Here is a 13,458-nt window from a genome sequence, read left to right as displayed (position 1 = left end):
GGAACGATCATTTATAACGGCCAAAAAATTCGGATAAAGAACACTATTTTTCCAACTTCGGAGATCTTCCACCAGCAACCAGGTGTGGCTCGAGACTGTGTGAGGCCTGTTTTAAGGACTACTGACAGAGACCTTTCAAACCATGTATATATCCATCCCAGGCGAAATGGGTCCGATTTTGATAGGTGGATTTTCAAAAGAATCCCTCTAAACAATCGCATGGGGCTGGTAGGAAAATTATTTTCCTTGGATCCTCCATAGTAAATAGAATTTAGTAGGCATAGGAAACGTCAAAAATTGCGTTTTGTAGGTAGTAAATAGAAGATTGGCTGAGCTTCGTATCTCTTAAATTCTCTGCATAATATCAAGACAGAGCCTTTACCATAAAGGAGGCCACATTTTTTTATCGTTTTTGTGTTTGCAGTGCGAAACGCCGGGCAAATTCAGCGATTATAAAGAAAATTCGATAAAGCGCAAAAAATTATATGCTTTAACCAGAATGGACGGTTGTATGTGTATATGAATGTGCTTGTGATGGAAATCATTTGGAAATTGAATAAAATTTAGTTGGGTCGCCTTTGTGTACGATAAAGTCTTGCATGAAAAGTTTGTTGTTGTTGTTTTTATTTGTGTAACAGTGTGTGTACGTTTGTGAATAGCTACCGAGAGCGTACAATTAACTATGCTCATCGGACCTGAATTTAATTTAATTTTGATTATTGAAATTAATTTCTCAAAGAACATTTTTGAATCAACTTGTAAGTTACCACACAAAGTTAGAAAATAAATGTAAATTTCATTTCAAAACTTATCGTTCCGAGAATTTCGTTTTTTTCAATTATTTTCTTTTTAAATGAAAGTGATTTACTCACGTTGCTTCACTGGGCACCTCCTGATTATCATGAACTAGCCTAGCAGCAATCGGCGGCAACTCATCATGATGCACATGCGACTTTGTCATGTGATGTTGGCGACTCGGTTGATCAGCATACGAAATATGTTCAGCCGAATGTTCGTCGTGAACGTCTTCGTGTGTGTCATCATGGTCTTCCTCATGGTGCTCATCATGTCCTTCATTGGTTTCGGTTTGAACATTTTCGGCGTGTCCTGGATGCTCATATGAATCGACATGTCCATCGTCCTCCTGTGTTAATGTAATTGATCGACATTAAAGGTGAGTTCAAATTTAACTTTTAGGGAGATGTAACCGAAATGTTGATAGATTCATATTAAGAGTGGGAACATAAGTGATAGACTGTCATTATCAACATTTTACCAAGCGTTATGTTTGGAACTCAATAATTTGACATTGTATCGCTCAAACAAGACACAAACTTGCAAACTCCTTCCATTTCATCATATATAATTTACCGGGTGTAGTAGCATCATCATATAATTCACCGGATTGACGTACACTTCAATTACATGTGAAGTAGAAAATCCATTTGAAATGTGATTGTACGCTGGATGAAATACCCGAATCGAAAATTCATTTATCACTCTAATTCGCTACATCTATATCACAAAGAGACATGCAGAGAGATTCAATCACACACTGTAATCCAATGGGATGCATTCGAATAGCTACAAAGAGTACCAAAAATGTGAAACGAAATCTTTTGTGATAAAAAAACGTATGATGACGGAATTATTCCGATTTGTTGGATGAAAGGTTTAAACGTTTCAGGCTATAATCCTTTTGCCATATGTGACGCAAATCACACGTGTTTCTACCGACACCGACACAACTGGTATAATGATCATTATATGCAAAAGATTCTGGCGAAAATTTAGAATTATATAATGGCTGCGCCAAAGCTTTTTATGGCATCAATATTTCAAAAGACACCAAAAAACCAAATTATTTTCAGCTTATGTGTGAAAGAGCCTTACCTCACTACTAGTTTGGTCAATGTGTTGTTCACTCGAACACGGAATGCCCGTTGAACACTCTTGTGTTGTTGTCGGTTTTGCACTAATCTCACAACCTGTACTCAAGCCACCTAAGCCATCCACACATTCGATTTTTCTCACTTGAATTCCGGTTCCACAGGATACCGAACACTTCAAAGGTAGAAGACAAAACCGAAAAGAAAGAAAAGTGAAACAAAATTTAGAACCACAAAATGAAAAGTGGGTATATGGGTGGGCCACAAACATTAAAATGGTTTCAATTATAATAAGGGAAATTGTGAAAATTCTAATTTTAGAGTTTCGTTGTGCATTTAAATAATAATTTACTGTAAGAGATAGTGAACATAAAACGGGCTGGGAAAATGTTGTTATAATAACAGAACAAGCAAAACATAAGCCAGCAGGTTGTTTAAATGGGATTCAGTTTCATATTATAACGGAACAGAACATTGTTTGATTGTTAATGTTACATCTGAACTGTTCACGAAATTGTGTCCATACATGCATACCAAAATGCATGGTTGAGGTTTTCAAGAGTATGACAAAACGACATGCACACAGAGCTTAATTGCATATTGGACGAATTCTTGACGTAATATTGCAAATTTTCGAGCGGATCCATTACATTCGGATATAAATTAACGATGAACGTTATTTTGAGGGTAATGTAGTGAATAAGTGTAATTAAAGGTGGATGACATGGAAGATTTCAGCTGCATGCATGTTACGATATATAAATGGGATATTTATCACGTAATACATTCCCACTATTGTTGCGCATCGAAGGTTTTCGATTCGATGGTAGCACAGAACAATAAGCATATTGGATTATCCCATGTGACCGAAAAATTTATTTGACACGAAAATGATTGAAGTATCCAAAAGATCAAGGATTTCGTGCGATTCTATTTGTTCAATTATGAGTTTTGGGAAAATGTAGGTTCATGAATAAGGTCAACTTTGATGAGAATGCGTTTGTAGTATTACGGAATTTCTGTCGATTGAATTTGAGATGCTTGGTAACATTTTCAAATTGTGTATGGAATGGAACGCAGAGTTAAGTACCGTAATCATGTAACAAAGGAAATTCTCCAATTTATCTCTACAATGTAGAGTCTACATTGTTTTAAGGTTAGAAACGATGTCGATTTTCATGCGATGAATTAACGCACTTTAAGAGTCAATTTGCCAAAACTTCGAACAACTAAAAAACAAGCCATCGGCGATTTTTGGAGGGTATAAAGTAATTGAATCAGGGGACCCTCCTGAGTAATTTGCAACAAAAAAAGTCGAGAATTTTTACACAAATTCACCAATACGAAAAATTTAACATATTTCCAAATCCTTCCGGTAAGTGGCTAACGTACAAAATATGATCATAATATGCTAGTAAACACTTGATAAAGTGCCGCACTGGCCATACTGGACACCCGAAGTATAGATGAATTTTTATACGACAAAATTGAATTAGTTGACTTTTTTCAAATTTTGTAGCCTGCTACTATTTCATTGATTTTGCACTCTTTGTACTCAGGGAAGTGAAATTCTTATATATACTTTACCGCACGAGCTGAAAATTCTGACATACATATTGTGTCAAAATTTCATTTCACCGACTACACTAGGCTTTAAAAGGTGAAAAACAAGTTTCGCTGCGCGGCAATAGAATCAACTTTTTTTACTAAAGTCATTGTACAAGTTTCACAAGAGATTTCTTTTAGTAAGATATTGAAGGGGCAAAGAACACAAATCGGGAACGATTTGAAATTTTTGATGCAAAGTTGGTTTTGCAAACACCTACCAAACGGCATTTATGTTAGTAGTTAAAATAATGGCTTCAATTGAGAAAATTCGAATTGTAGTAATCCAAGTGTCGTTTTTATGGCGGTTAAAATACTTGAAATATTGTTACAGTTAAGACCAATCATTTGACTGCTAAATTGAAGCCTGAACATATGCGCAAAAAATGTGTATTTTTTATGATAACTTTGTACTCACATTCTTTTTGGACAAAGTACATCCATAGATGTCAAGAGGTGGTAACTTTTCATTGAGAAACGTTTGTGGTAATCATCAATAAAGTCATTAAGTCATTAAGTCATTAAAGCATAAAACGATGTTATACTTCGTCCAAAAAGAATTAAGTACAAAGATATTACTGAAGAAAGATTTCTTATTGATTTTTTCCTACTTTATCAACCGTACTCTTTTGTACTCTTTTCAAGTCAAAAGGCGTGGGGTAATTTGGCACACGGTGCTAAAACAACACATTTTTCAACTACGTAAAAGGTGAACTCGCACACGAATTTTCGATACCAAAATTTTGTAAAAGGAGTCATTAAGTCGTCGATGACATTGGCTAAAAAGCATTTGCAGCAATGAACTTGCGTGTGTGAGTTCACCTTTTACGTAGTTTAAAAGTGCGTTCTTTTGGCACCGTGTGCCAGATTCCCCGATGCCGGCAGTAGCTCCAACCCTGCCTTAAAAAGGTCTAATTCGTCAGAAAAAATTAACTAGACGCTAAGAATATTGGAATTGGCCAACATGTGCGCCCTCAACACCTCTGCCAACCACCATAATTTCAGATAAATGCATCACGTATTGTTGGTAAACAGCCTCGAGGCTATTTAATTGTTGGTGATATGCAACAAAAACTATTTTGGTCACCCTAGTGCAGACCATTTTTTCATGATTTCTGGCGTGAAAACATAATTACTTCATTAGTTTCATACAACTTGTTAGAAGTTTTGGCAAATTGACTCTTAAGCATGAATAGTGGTCAGCTGTAGAAAGTACTCTATTTTACATAGAAATGTTTGTTTTTTTGATCCCAACATCGAAAGTTGATACTTTCGCCCTCGAAATCCGGGGAGAAAGTAAAAAAATGCAAGTTATGTGTTTGAGCGGGGAGAAAGAAAGAATACATAAAGCGAAAGTCAATATACATAATGCGAAAGTCGACTACATAATGTAATAGTCGACTCTTGTCAATAAGTGTACTGCGATCAAAATTGAAATAAAGCGTGCGCCAGTGCTCTTATTGAAATTAACATACGAAGTTGATAATTTTTGTTGTTAATGATTTGTTAGTTATTTGTTAATTTTTGTGTGTGTTATTGTTGTGATGGCTAAATAATTAAATTTTTGATATACCAGGGGGCTGCCGCCCCCTGGACCCCCGCATTTTCTGGCTAAATGCCTTTATATTTCAACATTTTGTTCTGCTGTTTGCAATACGTATCAACTTTCGATGTTGGTATCAAAAAAAATAGTATGAACGACTCGGGGCAAAAGTAAAAAAAATTCAACCTGTGCGATTGAGGCCCTTGCCTTCGGCGCGGGCATCAACTCTCGCACACGGTTGAATTTTTTTACTTTCGCCCCTTGTCATTCAATGTACTAATGATACACTGTCAAGTCTCAGTACTCTATTTAGAGTACCACTCATGCTTGTAGTGCGTTGGATGAACGCACAACGACTTAAAATTGTTAAGAGATTTTCTTTAATTTTGAAGATAAGAATTTCAACAAAAATTGTGTTTTGGCAAAATTACAAGTCTTTCCCAGAAGACCTCTACTTAGAAAACGTTCGAGACCTGTTAGCCGGATTAAAACAAAAAACGAAGGGAAATCCTCGAAATAATAATCTGTAGGACTCAGTCCCATCTCTACTGTAATTTGGCAGGACTACTACACATACGCAAAATCATAAAACATCGAAAGCAAAATAATGAGTTGTTTTGCTAAAATTAATGATGAATAATGCCTAAAGCGGCAGCACAGGTACTAGTAGAACGCAACGTAATGGCATTTTACTTTTTAAATAAAAGCATTTGATGAAAATAAAATGATAAAAATGTGTACTTACGCCCGACCATTCTCGTATAATCCACTTGGGACAATCGTGTACGTTACACTGTTCCACATTTGATGGCTTTGTGCTTCGGCAAACGTCGTCTGGGACCTGTTTGGCAAAAACAGGCGGAAAACGACATTAAATCAAACTATATACTCTTCCATACATTGGGCACATCTGCCTTTTGAATTATTTTTTTTTGTTACAAGAAAAATATAACGCTTTGAAAGCTTAAAATAATTTTTTAAGTAAAATAAATTTAATTTTACCTTATTCTTAATACCATTACTCTCTTCGGTACAAATAACTGTTCGTTCCATTATACCACCACCACATGTTTTGGTGCAAGCACTCCATTCGTCCGCAATCCACCTGCACAAGGACGATAAATAATTTAATTCAATAAAAATGTCTTTGCATTCAATCCGGCGAAAATTACTTTGGCGGACACATGTGTGTATTACATTGTACCACAGCTGGTTCTGGTCTGGTGATACCACTGCATAACTGTTCATCTACATCGCCGCCAGTAACACGATTTCGACAAGTCGGTCTGGACATTTTGTAGCCTAATTTTGATAGAAAGTTTATTTTGAATTAATTTGGAAAATCTGCACAAATTGCCATAAAACGTCGTCATCATCATCACCATCATCAACAACAATATGTTGGTACATAAATTTAGCAATTTGAATTATATGTTACATAAATATACATGCTAAGCTGACTATATGCATGGTTACTAAGTCATCTAAATGCTTCACTTGCTCCAGTTTCTATTTATACGATTGTGTACAAGGACTTTTTGCCGTTCAAATCGCATATAAATTGAAAATTATTTTTGTCTATTTGTTTTAGTAATTTTAAAAATAAACGCCACCATCCGTACACTATGCTGTTTCCACTAACCACCCTTTCGCATATTATATACACTAAACAAAGACAATTGAAGTTTTCCGTTGCAAATTATAGACGTTACAAAAGTTCACAATACGAGCCTCTTTCTCTATCAATAGGTTAATTTAATGCGGATCCTCTTCAGACCTTTTGTGTCTATAAATTACATGATTTATATTCAAATGTCGTTTAAACATTTCGATCAAACAGTTTTCTATGTTTCTGTTGTCATTTTTAGTCTGATGTGTAAGGCGCAAAAGTAGAAAATGAGTTTTTGAGTTTTTCTTTTCGTGTTTTTCGGATAATGCTCGATGTGTCTGGAATTACTTTGTTTCTATGAGTGGAGTGTCACCAAGGATTTTTATTTCCATATTGTTAATTCGATGAAACAATTGCGACTAATCTCCCATCCGCCTTATACAAACATTGTTTCAAGCTTTAATTTTTTGTGAAAGTAAACAAATCACTCGAAAAGGCTTTTTTTGAAGTTAGGTTTAGAAATAAAGCTTCAAGTTACTCTTTAGGCCAGGCCCTCGTATCAGCAAAATGACTACGTTCGTCAAAAATGTGCTGGAAAAGTCGATTTCCGAAGAAGAAAATTTTTTTGCACAACTTTTCATTTCCAATCTTATATGATAACTAAAAAGTTTGAAAAACTTAAAGCGAGCGGTTCGACACAAGGGACCCGACTGCTATGAACTCCTTGTTTTCAAAATGTCCTACTACTTTTGGATATCCGTCTGTTATATGAATTCGGTAATTTCATTTACAAGGAAATAGTACACCAATAGAAGGAAATACTACGCCAAAAGATGCGCCAATGGAAGTAGATGGGACTAATAATAGGCATTGTAGACAACGGCGACAAAAAATAGCGACAAAGCTCTGAAAGCTCTGTCGAATTCGCTCTTAAACAGCGAAATGCAAATTAATAGAAATGAAGCAAAAGATTTCGCATTAATCTCTGATCTTGTTAGATCAACAAGAATGTCAGTTATCAGTAGTCTGCCTTAAATTTAGCGTTCAAATCTACAAAATGTAGACTGGAGTATTTACGATAATGACCAGATGTTCACACTCAGATGACCAGATGTCACTTAAGATGTATAGTTGGATGTAAGTGTAACCTCTTAGGAAGTAGAAAGTACATGTTGACCTTGATTGACCATGTATTGACTGTAAATAAACTGTAAGCATCTCTATGACAAGTATTATTATCGGGTCTATTACTTCCATCGATCAAATTATTTTTAATCGGTTGATTTCAACTCTTGTACTTCAAATTTTAAACATGCATTTTTCTATATAAATGACCATATTACCCAAAGCTTGTCATTATTTTTGTCGTCGTTATCGATAACAGATGACAGGTTAAACACATATTCGTCACATTCAATTTGGTTTATGATCATTTTATGAAGTCAATTGAAAGAGATACTTCACCTAGTAGGAAGAAAATGTAAGACAATTTCGCGCTAAACATGTGATTTTAGTTTGGTTCATTCCATTTAAAGCGCTCCATCCTGCTAGAGGACCATAAATAATTGAAATCATTGATAAATTTGGGTCTAGACGTTTTAGGTACACTAACATTTTGTCTTGCAACACACTATCTGGAGCATGGTATAGATGGAATGAAAGAGGGTAGGATAGTTAGTTCCGTGGTAATGCGCTCTTGCAAGCCAGCAGAACCCTCCAAACATTCATCATATTTTTTGATAATAACAGCTAGTGCATACCATTTCTCCTGTCCAGAAAAGGAGGGTTGCATCTGTCATCAAACAACAACGACGAAAATAAGCGATGAGTTGGCTATCCTTCCTATTACATAACCAATTTTATGGCAAACTAATGAAGTACAAGCTATTAGAAAAACTATCTTGGTTTCGGGATGGAGTGACCGAGAAATAGTGAGATAGAGTCGATTGGGAAGATTTTCTGAATTTTTATGGCTGAAGTGACAATTTTCATAACTTTCCTCATACGAAAATAATTCCATTCCACAAGTAACCATAACCAATTTTCAGGAGCTTACTACTGTATTGAAAAACAGAAGCAAGCTTCAGAGCCCATACCCTTTAACATTCTTCGTTGGAACTTGGATTGGTGTTCAGTATACCCTTTTTTTAAAACCCGCCACCCAAATTGAAAATTTCGGTTCACTGTCCTTCACTTGTCAATAAGACAGAAGAATAATTCGAATATTTAAGGAATTTGTTCGGCGCGTTGATTTCAATTAATCCGATTATTTACTTAGAAAATCCAGCACATTATCAGATTTCGGAATTGTCGGCTATCAAAATGTACTGTCACATGGCTGAATCAAAATTGGCTGTGTTCTAGAGTATAAATAAGTAGTTCTCGTTCCTCGACAATCTTTTATGCAAATCCAAGCAGGAAAAAAAAACACAATCCCATAAACCTTTTATATATATTTTCATGAGATTATATTTGACAACTTTGTATGTCAATAATGATAAACGACACTGTTTTGCATATTCTATATTTTACTTGAGCTTTTATTGTACTTGTGTCGACTTGGTGTAATATATCTATTGTCTATTCCGAAGGATATAGGGAATACGCACACACATATATCGCAATGAAAATTTATTTTTTTTTAGGCTTACCTCCTCCGCACGTAACTGAACAAAGTGACATTGGTGCTATCTCCCAGTTGTAAAGAGGTTGTGTACAAGAAGTTCCATCACCACCACAAACACCGCATGCGTCTACCTTTTTTGCTGATCCAATCTTTAAATCACAACCAACACGCTGAAATATACAGAACGGAAAGAAATTTAATTTAATTTATTTTTGTTTAGATAAATGAAAACCATTTTGGTTTCAATGTAAAGGATCGAGATGGATAGTTGAGTCTGTACCTGTAATCTTAAATGTGTTAACGTTACATTAACATTAAAGATGGATTGGGTCGAATGTTGAAATTATTGTTATACTTTTGGTTGACGTAACACAGCATCTCAGAGACTCGTTCAAGAAATATTATTGTTTCAGGGTAAAAACTATGTTTGGGGAACGTTTACCTAAAACTATACCAGTAACAATCAAAGATAGCTCATTAACTGTTGAAAACAATAGACAGGTTGAGCTAGAAAGAACTAGAGAATAATTAGATAACTATTTTGAACTTATTCAGTGTAAAACAGCCCTTTGTGTTCAAAACTTATTTCTTTTGATCAAATCTATGACAAAATTCCATATCCCGTAGTAGGTACAATTTGCGGTGGTAAACTAGAGCTTGATTAAACGATGTATGCAAGGTATGCTTGTTTGTCCATCGTAGATGCGTTCCTCTATGGAATATGGAAATTCACATAAAATCGCTTGACTAAGTATAAAGCAATAGATTTGGTAAAATATGTTATTGGTTTGTCTTCTCATGCAAATTGAACAATTTTAATAGCTTCTCTAAGTCTTTGCATGTGCAGTTGGTATTTAAGCCTAATGAAAAGTTTCTCGTCTTGGCTGTTTTGTTTGAGTACAGAAACTATGGAGTGTTGTCTATGTAGGGCATTTGTATAATACCACTAAAAGTAGAACTAGTACAAGAATTTTAACTTATCGATTATCAATCTCGACGTAGTCTACAAATTCTGCATATAAAGTTTATAAATTATTCTAAAATTGTGATTTTCTGATGAAAACCTAGGTGTTCCACTAAAATTTTCAATTAGTCTTTGTCTTCAACAAAATTAATTTTTGTCTTCTATTTATTTTGTCGTTCAAATATTCAATTTAATAAACTACACGCGTGTTACCTTGCCATATATAATAATCAGTATTATAAATTTGTTATCCTCTTCTGTTTAAAACTGGGCCTTGGGTCTGTCATTTAAGAGAACACGAATCACAGCCTTTATTATTACTTATTATTATCATTGTTTTGGATTGTTGTAAAACCGTGATCACTGAGTACCACAAGGACTTTGTTTAATGGGTTCTGAAGGACAAGATAATACACTTACGGAATCGCAAAATTTTACAGTTCAGCGGATTTTTCCATTAAAATTTTTGAGACATCAAAACGTCATACCCCCTTGTTCAGAACATGGCCAGAAATATTTCTTCCGTTTTGAATTATGGACTGTCGTACTCTCATTTCTCTTGCGTAATGAAAGTGTTACAAGCTTTAAACAATTAGTTGATAATGTTAATTAGTTGGTAATGCCTTAGCATGTAGAGTATATTACGCAACGCATTATTAAGTGATAAATCTTGGGTTGGTTAGTTATTCAAAAAAGAGACAAGAAAATAAACATTGACATGGTACACCAGAATGGTGTTTTGTATGTTAATGAATGTAATGAGGAATTTTATATTTTCTTTCGTGCCATACTGTTTGATTGTCCTACATTTTCGACTTATTTAGTTCTTGAGTCACATTCCCTCCTATGTGGTATTATATACACCTCAAATTAACGAATTACGCTAGGTACAATCTGAGAGAAAATTAAATAAGCTTGAGTTTTGACTCGTATCTCTAGAAGAATTACCGGACATTGCAGGCTGAATTAGCTCCTAAATAAGTTTAGGCTTTCGGAAACTCTAAGATGTTGTTGCAACGTAGAAATAGAAACGGGCATACATTTAATATGCGATTACCTAAATTTCTTCAACAGAAATTCCTACAGTCCTACAGACAGGCAACAGGAAGGCTTCTGTGATTTACATGATGAACGGGAATTTATTTGTCGTCCCAAACTGATATATCCAAATATACGTATGTGCAAACTCTTGCGATGAAGAAAATAAAAGGAGGGATTCTTTTGAAAATCCACCTATCAAAATCGGACCCATTTCGTCTGGGATTGATATATACATGGTTTGAAAGGTCTTTGCCAGTAGACCTTAAAACAGGCCTCACACAGTCTCGAGCCACACCTGTGGAAGATCTCCGAAGTTGGAAAAATAGTCTTTTTTATCCGAATTTTTTGGCCGTTATAAATGATCGTTCCGGGTGAGAGTGAGCTCGTTGGAAAGCTTAGCTTAAGTACTTTCGGGTCACGTCTAGTTTGATTAGATTCATTGATATATGTTTGCAAAAATTTGCAAGAAAAATTTTCAAAATCTGTGTGAACTTTAGACAGGTACTGATGACTGGGCTGGTACTGATGACGCTTAATGTGAACCTAACATGCTAGTTGTAACATACATTGTGTAAGCTTTCCGTTGATACCTCATTTGTAGTGCTGGTGATTGCTGACATAACAGAACGTTATGTTAGTACAACCGCTACTCGTAAAACTCGCCAGCAGTCACCAGCACTGCAAATGAGGTATCAATGAAAAGCTTAGACAATGTATGTTACGATTAGCATCTTAGGTTCACATTAAGCGTCATCAGTACTAGCCCAGAACTGCCTAAAGTTCACACAGGTTTTGAAAAAAATTTCTTGCATTTTTTGCAAACATATATCAATGAATCTAATCAAACTAGGCATGACTCGAAAGTACTTGAGCTAAGCTTTCCAACGAGCCCACTCTCACCCGGAACGATCATTTATAACGGCCTAAAATTTCGGATAAAAAACACTATTTTTCCAACTTCGGAGATCTTCCACCAGCAACCAGATGTGGCTCGAGACTGTGTGAGGCCTGTTTTAAGGTCTACTGGCAAAGACCTTTCAAACCATGTATATATCCATCCCAGACGAAATGGGTCCGATTTTGATAGGTGGATTTTCAAAAGAATCCCTCTTGAGATCTCTGACTAATTCGATCCTATATATAGACTATTGAAAGTATTTAGATCAGAAAAGAAGGTAAACAGTCGATAATTATAGTGATGTCTATGAAAATGTTTTTATGAATTTTATACTCATGGGAAAGTATTGACAAACATACAAATTCACTAACAAACGCCCAGTTCTACTTCGCGGTTTATTTTTTAAAGAAAAACCGGAAGTGATTGAGTGATTGAAGTACTGCTGCTGTTGAGAAGACTGTGCACGTCTAAACAGAAATGTAGCTTGCGCACACAAAGACTAATGTTGGATGCAAAAAGATGGGTGTTTGTTGAAGCTACTGTTTGTTGGGTTTATATTGGATTTGTATGCTATTATAATGGGTCGTATTAAAATATATTCTGAGAACTATTGCCAATAACCTTTGGTGATTCTCAAACTAAAGCCCAAGTCAAATATAAAATTTATCTATTCAACGCAATTATCGAAGGGATTCGAAATACACCTACAATGTCGACTAAACATACCATTTTCCTCTGTGTATTAGAAATATCACCGGTATATCGTTGGCGTACAGTGACATGGTGTTTTCAAGATTCTTACAACTAACAACAAAAGGCGTACGACAACAAAATCAAAATCCTTGGAGAAAGCAACAATAACTACATGTCGATAAATTTCGAACGCGAAACAATAAGCTTAGTTGTTCCATTCAATTTCGAGAATTTATGGAATCTTGGAAAAGTCATTGTTCTTCAGCATGCTGGCGGTGTAGTCAAATCGCTTTCAAATAAAGGTATATATAGGACAAACATTCCACTTAGGTATGAAATTGTGAAATGTGTGCTCCACATCCACGTATATATACTTTATAATACGAAATGAATGAAAAGTGTTTATTTAAGATGGATTTTAAGAAGTGAGAAGAACTCCAACGGGACCAAAAGCTTTACCGTGTATAAAACATGTACTCTCTCATGAATAATGCTTAGCACTTCACATTGAAAGCGAAGGCGAACAAACTTTCAAAATGATTTCAAGTTTTGTGTTTTAATGGAAAACTCTACAAATTATATGGAAACAA

At 35.2% G+C, this 13,458-nt stretch overlaps 1 protein-coding gene across 6 annotated transcripts in view; it reads right to left on the bottom strand.

The window, feature by feature from the left end:
* The window catches only part of LOC119076979 (ADAMTS-like protein 1), a 96,863-nt gene that overhangs the window by 21,615 nt on the left and 61,790 nt on the right, over positions 1–13,458 (bottom strand). For 5 of the 6 annotated variants that reach the window (XM_037184077.1, XM_037184075.1, XM_037184079.1 and 2 more), the window contains exons 7-12: positions 9,298–9,442; positions 6,210–6,339; positions 6,040–6,142; positions 5,783–5,878; positions 1,894–2,064; positions 873–1,144 (exon numbers count right to left, since the gene is read on the bottom strand). In XM_037184077.1, the coding sequence (XP_037039972.1) occupies positions 873–1,144; positions 1,894–2,064; positions 5,783–5,878; positions 6,040–6,142; positions 6,210–6,339; positions 9,298–9,442 (917 nt within the window). The remainder of the gene's footprint in view (positions 1–872; positions 1,145–1,893; positions 2,065–5,782; positions 5,879–6,039; positions 6,143–6,209; positions 6,340–9,297; positions 9,443–13,458) is intronic. The other variant, XM_037184081.1, reaches the window with a different exon arrangement.

This window comes from Bradysia coprophila, unplaced genomic scaffold (genome assembly GCF_014529535.1).
Source record: "Bradysia coprophila strain Holo2 unplaced genomic scaffold, BU_Bcop_v1 contig_232, whole genome shotgun sequence".
Classification (NCBI taxonomy): domain Eukaryota; kingdom Metazoa; phylum Arthropoda; class Insecta; order Diptera; family Sciaridae; genus Bradysia; species Bradysia coprophila.
This window is presented reverse-complemented; position numbering and strand designations above follow the sequence as displayed.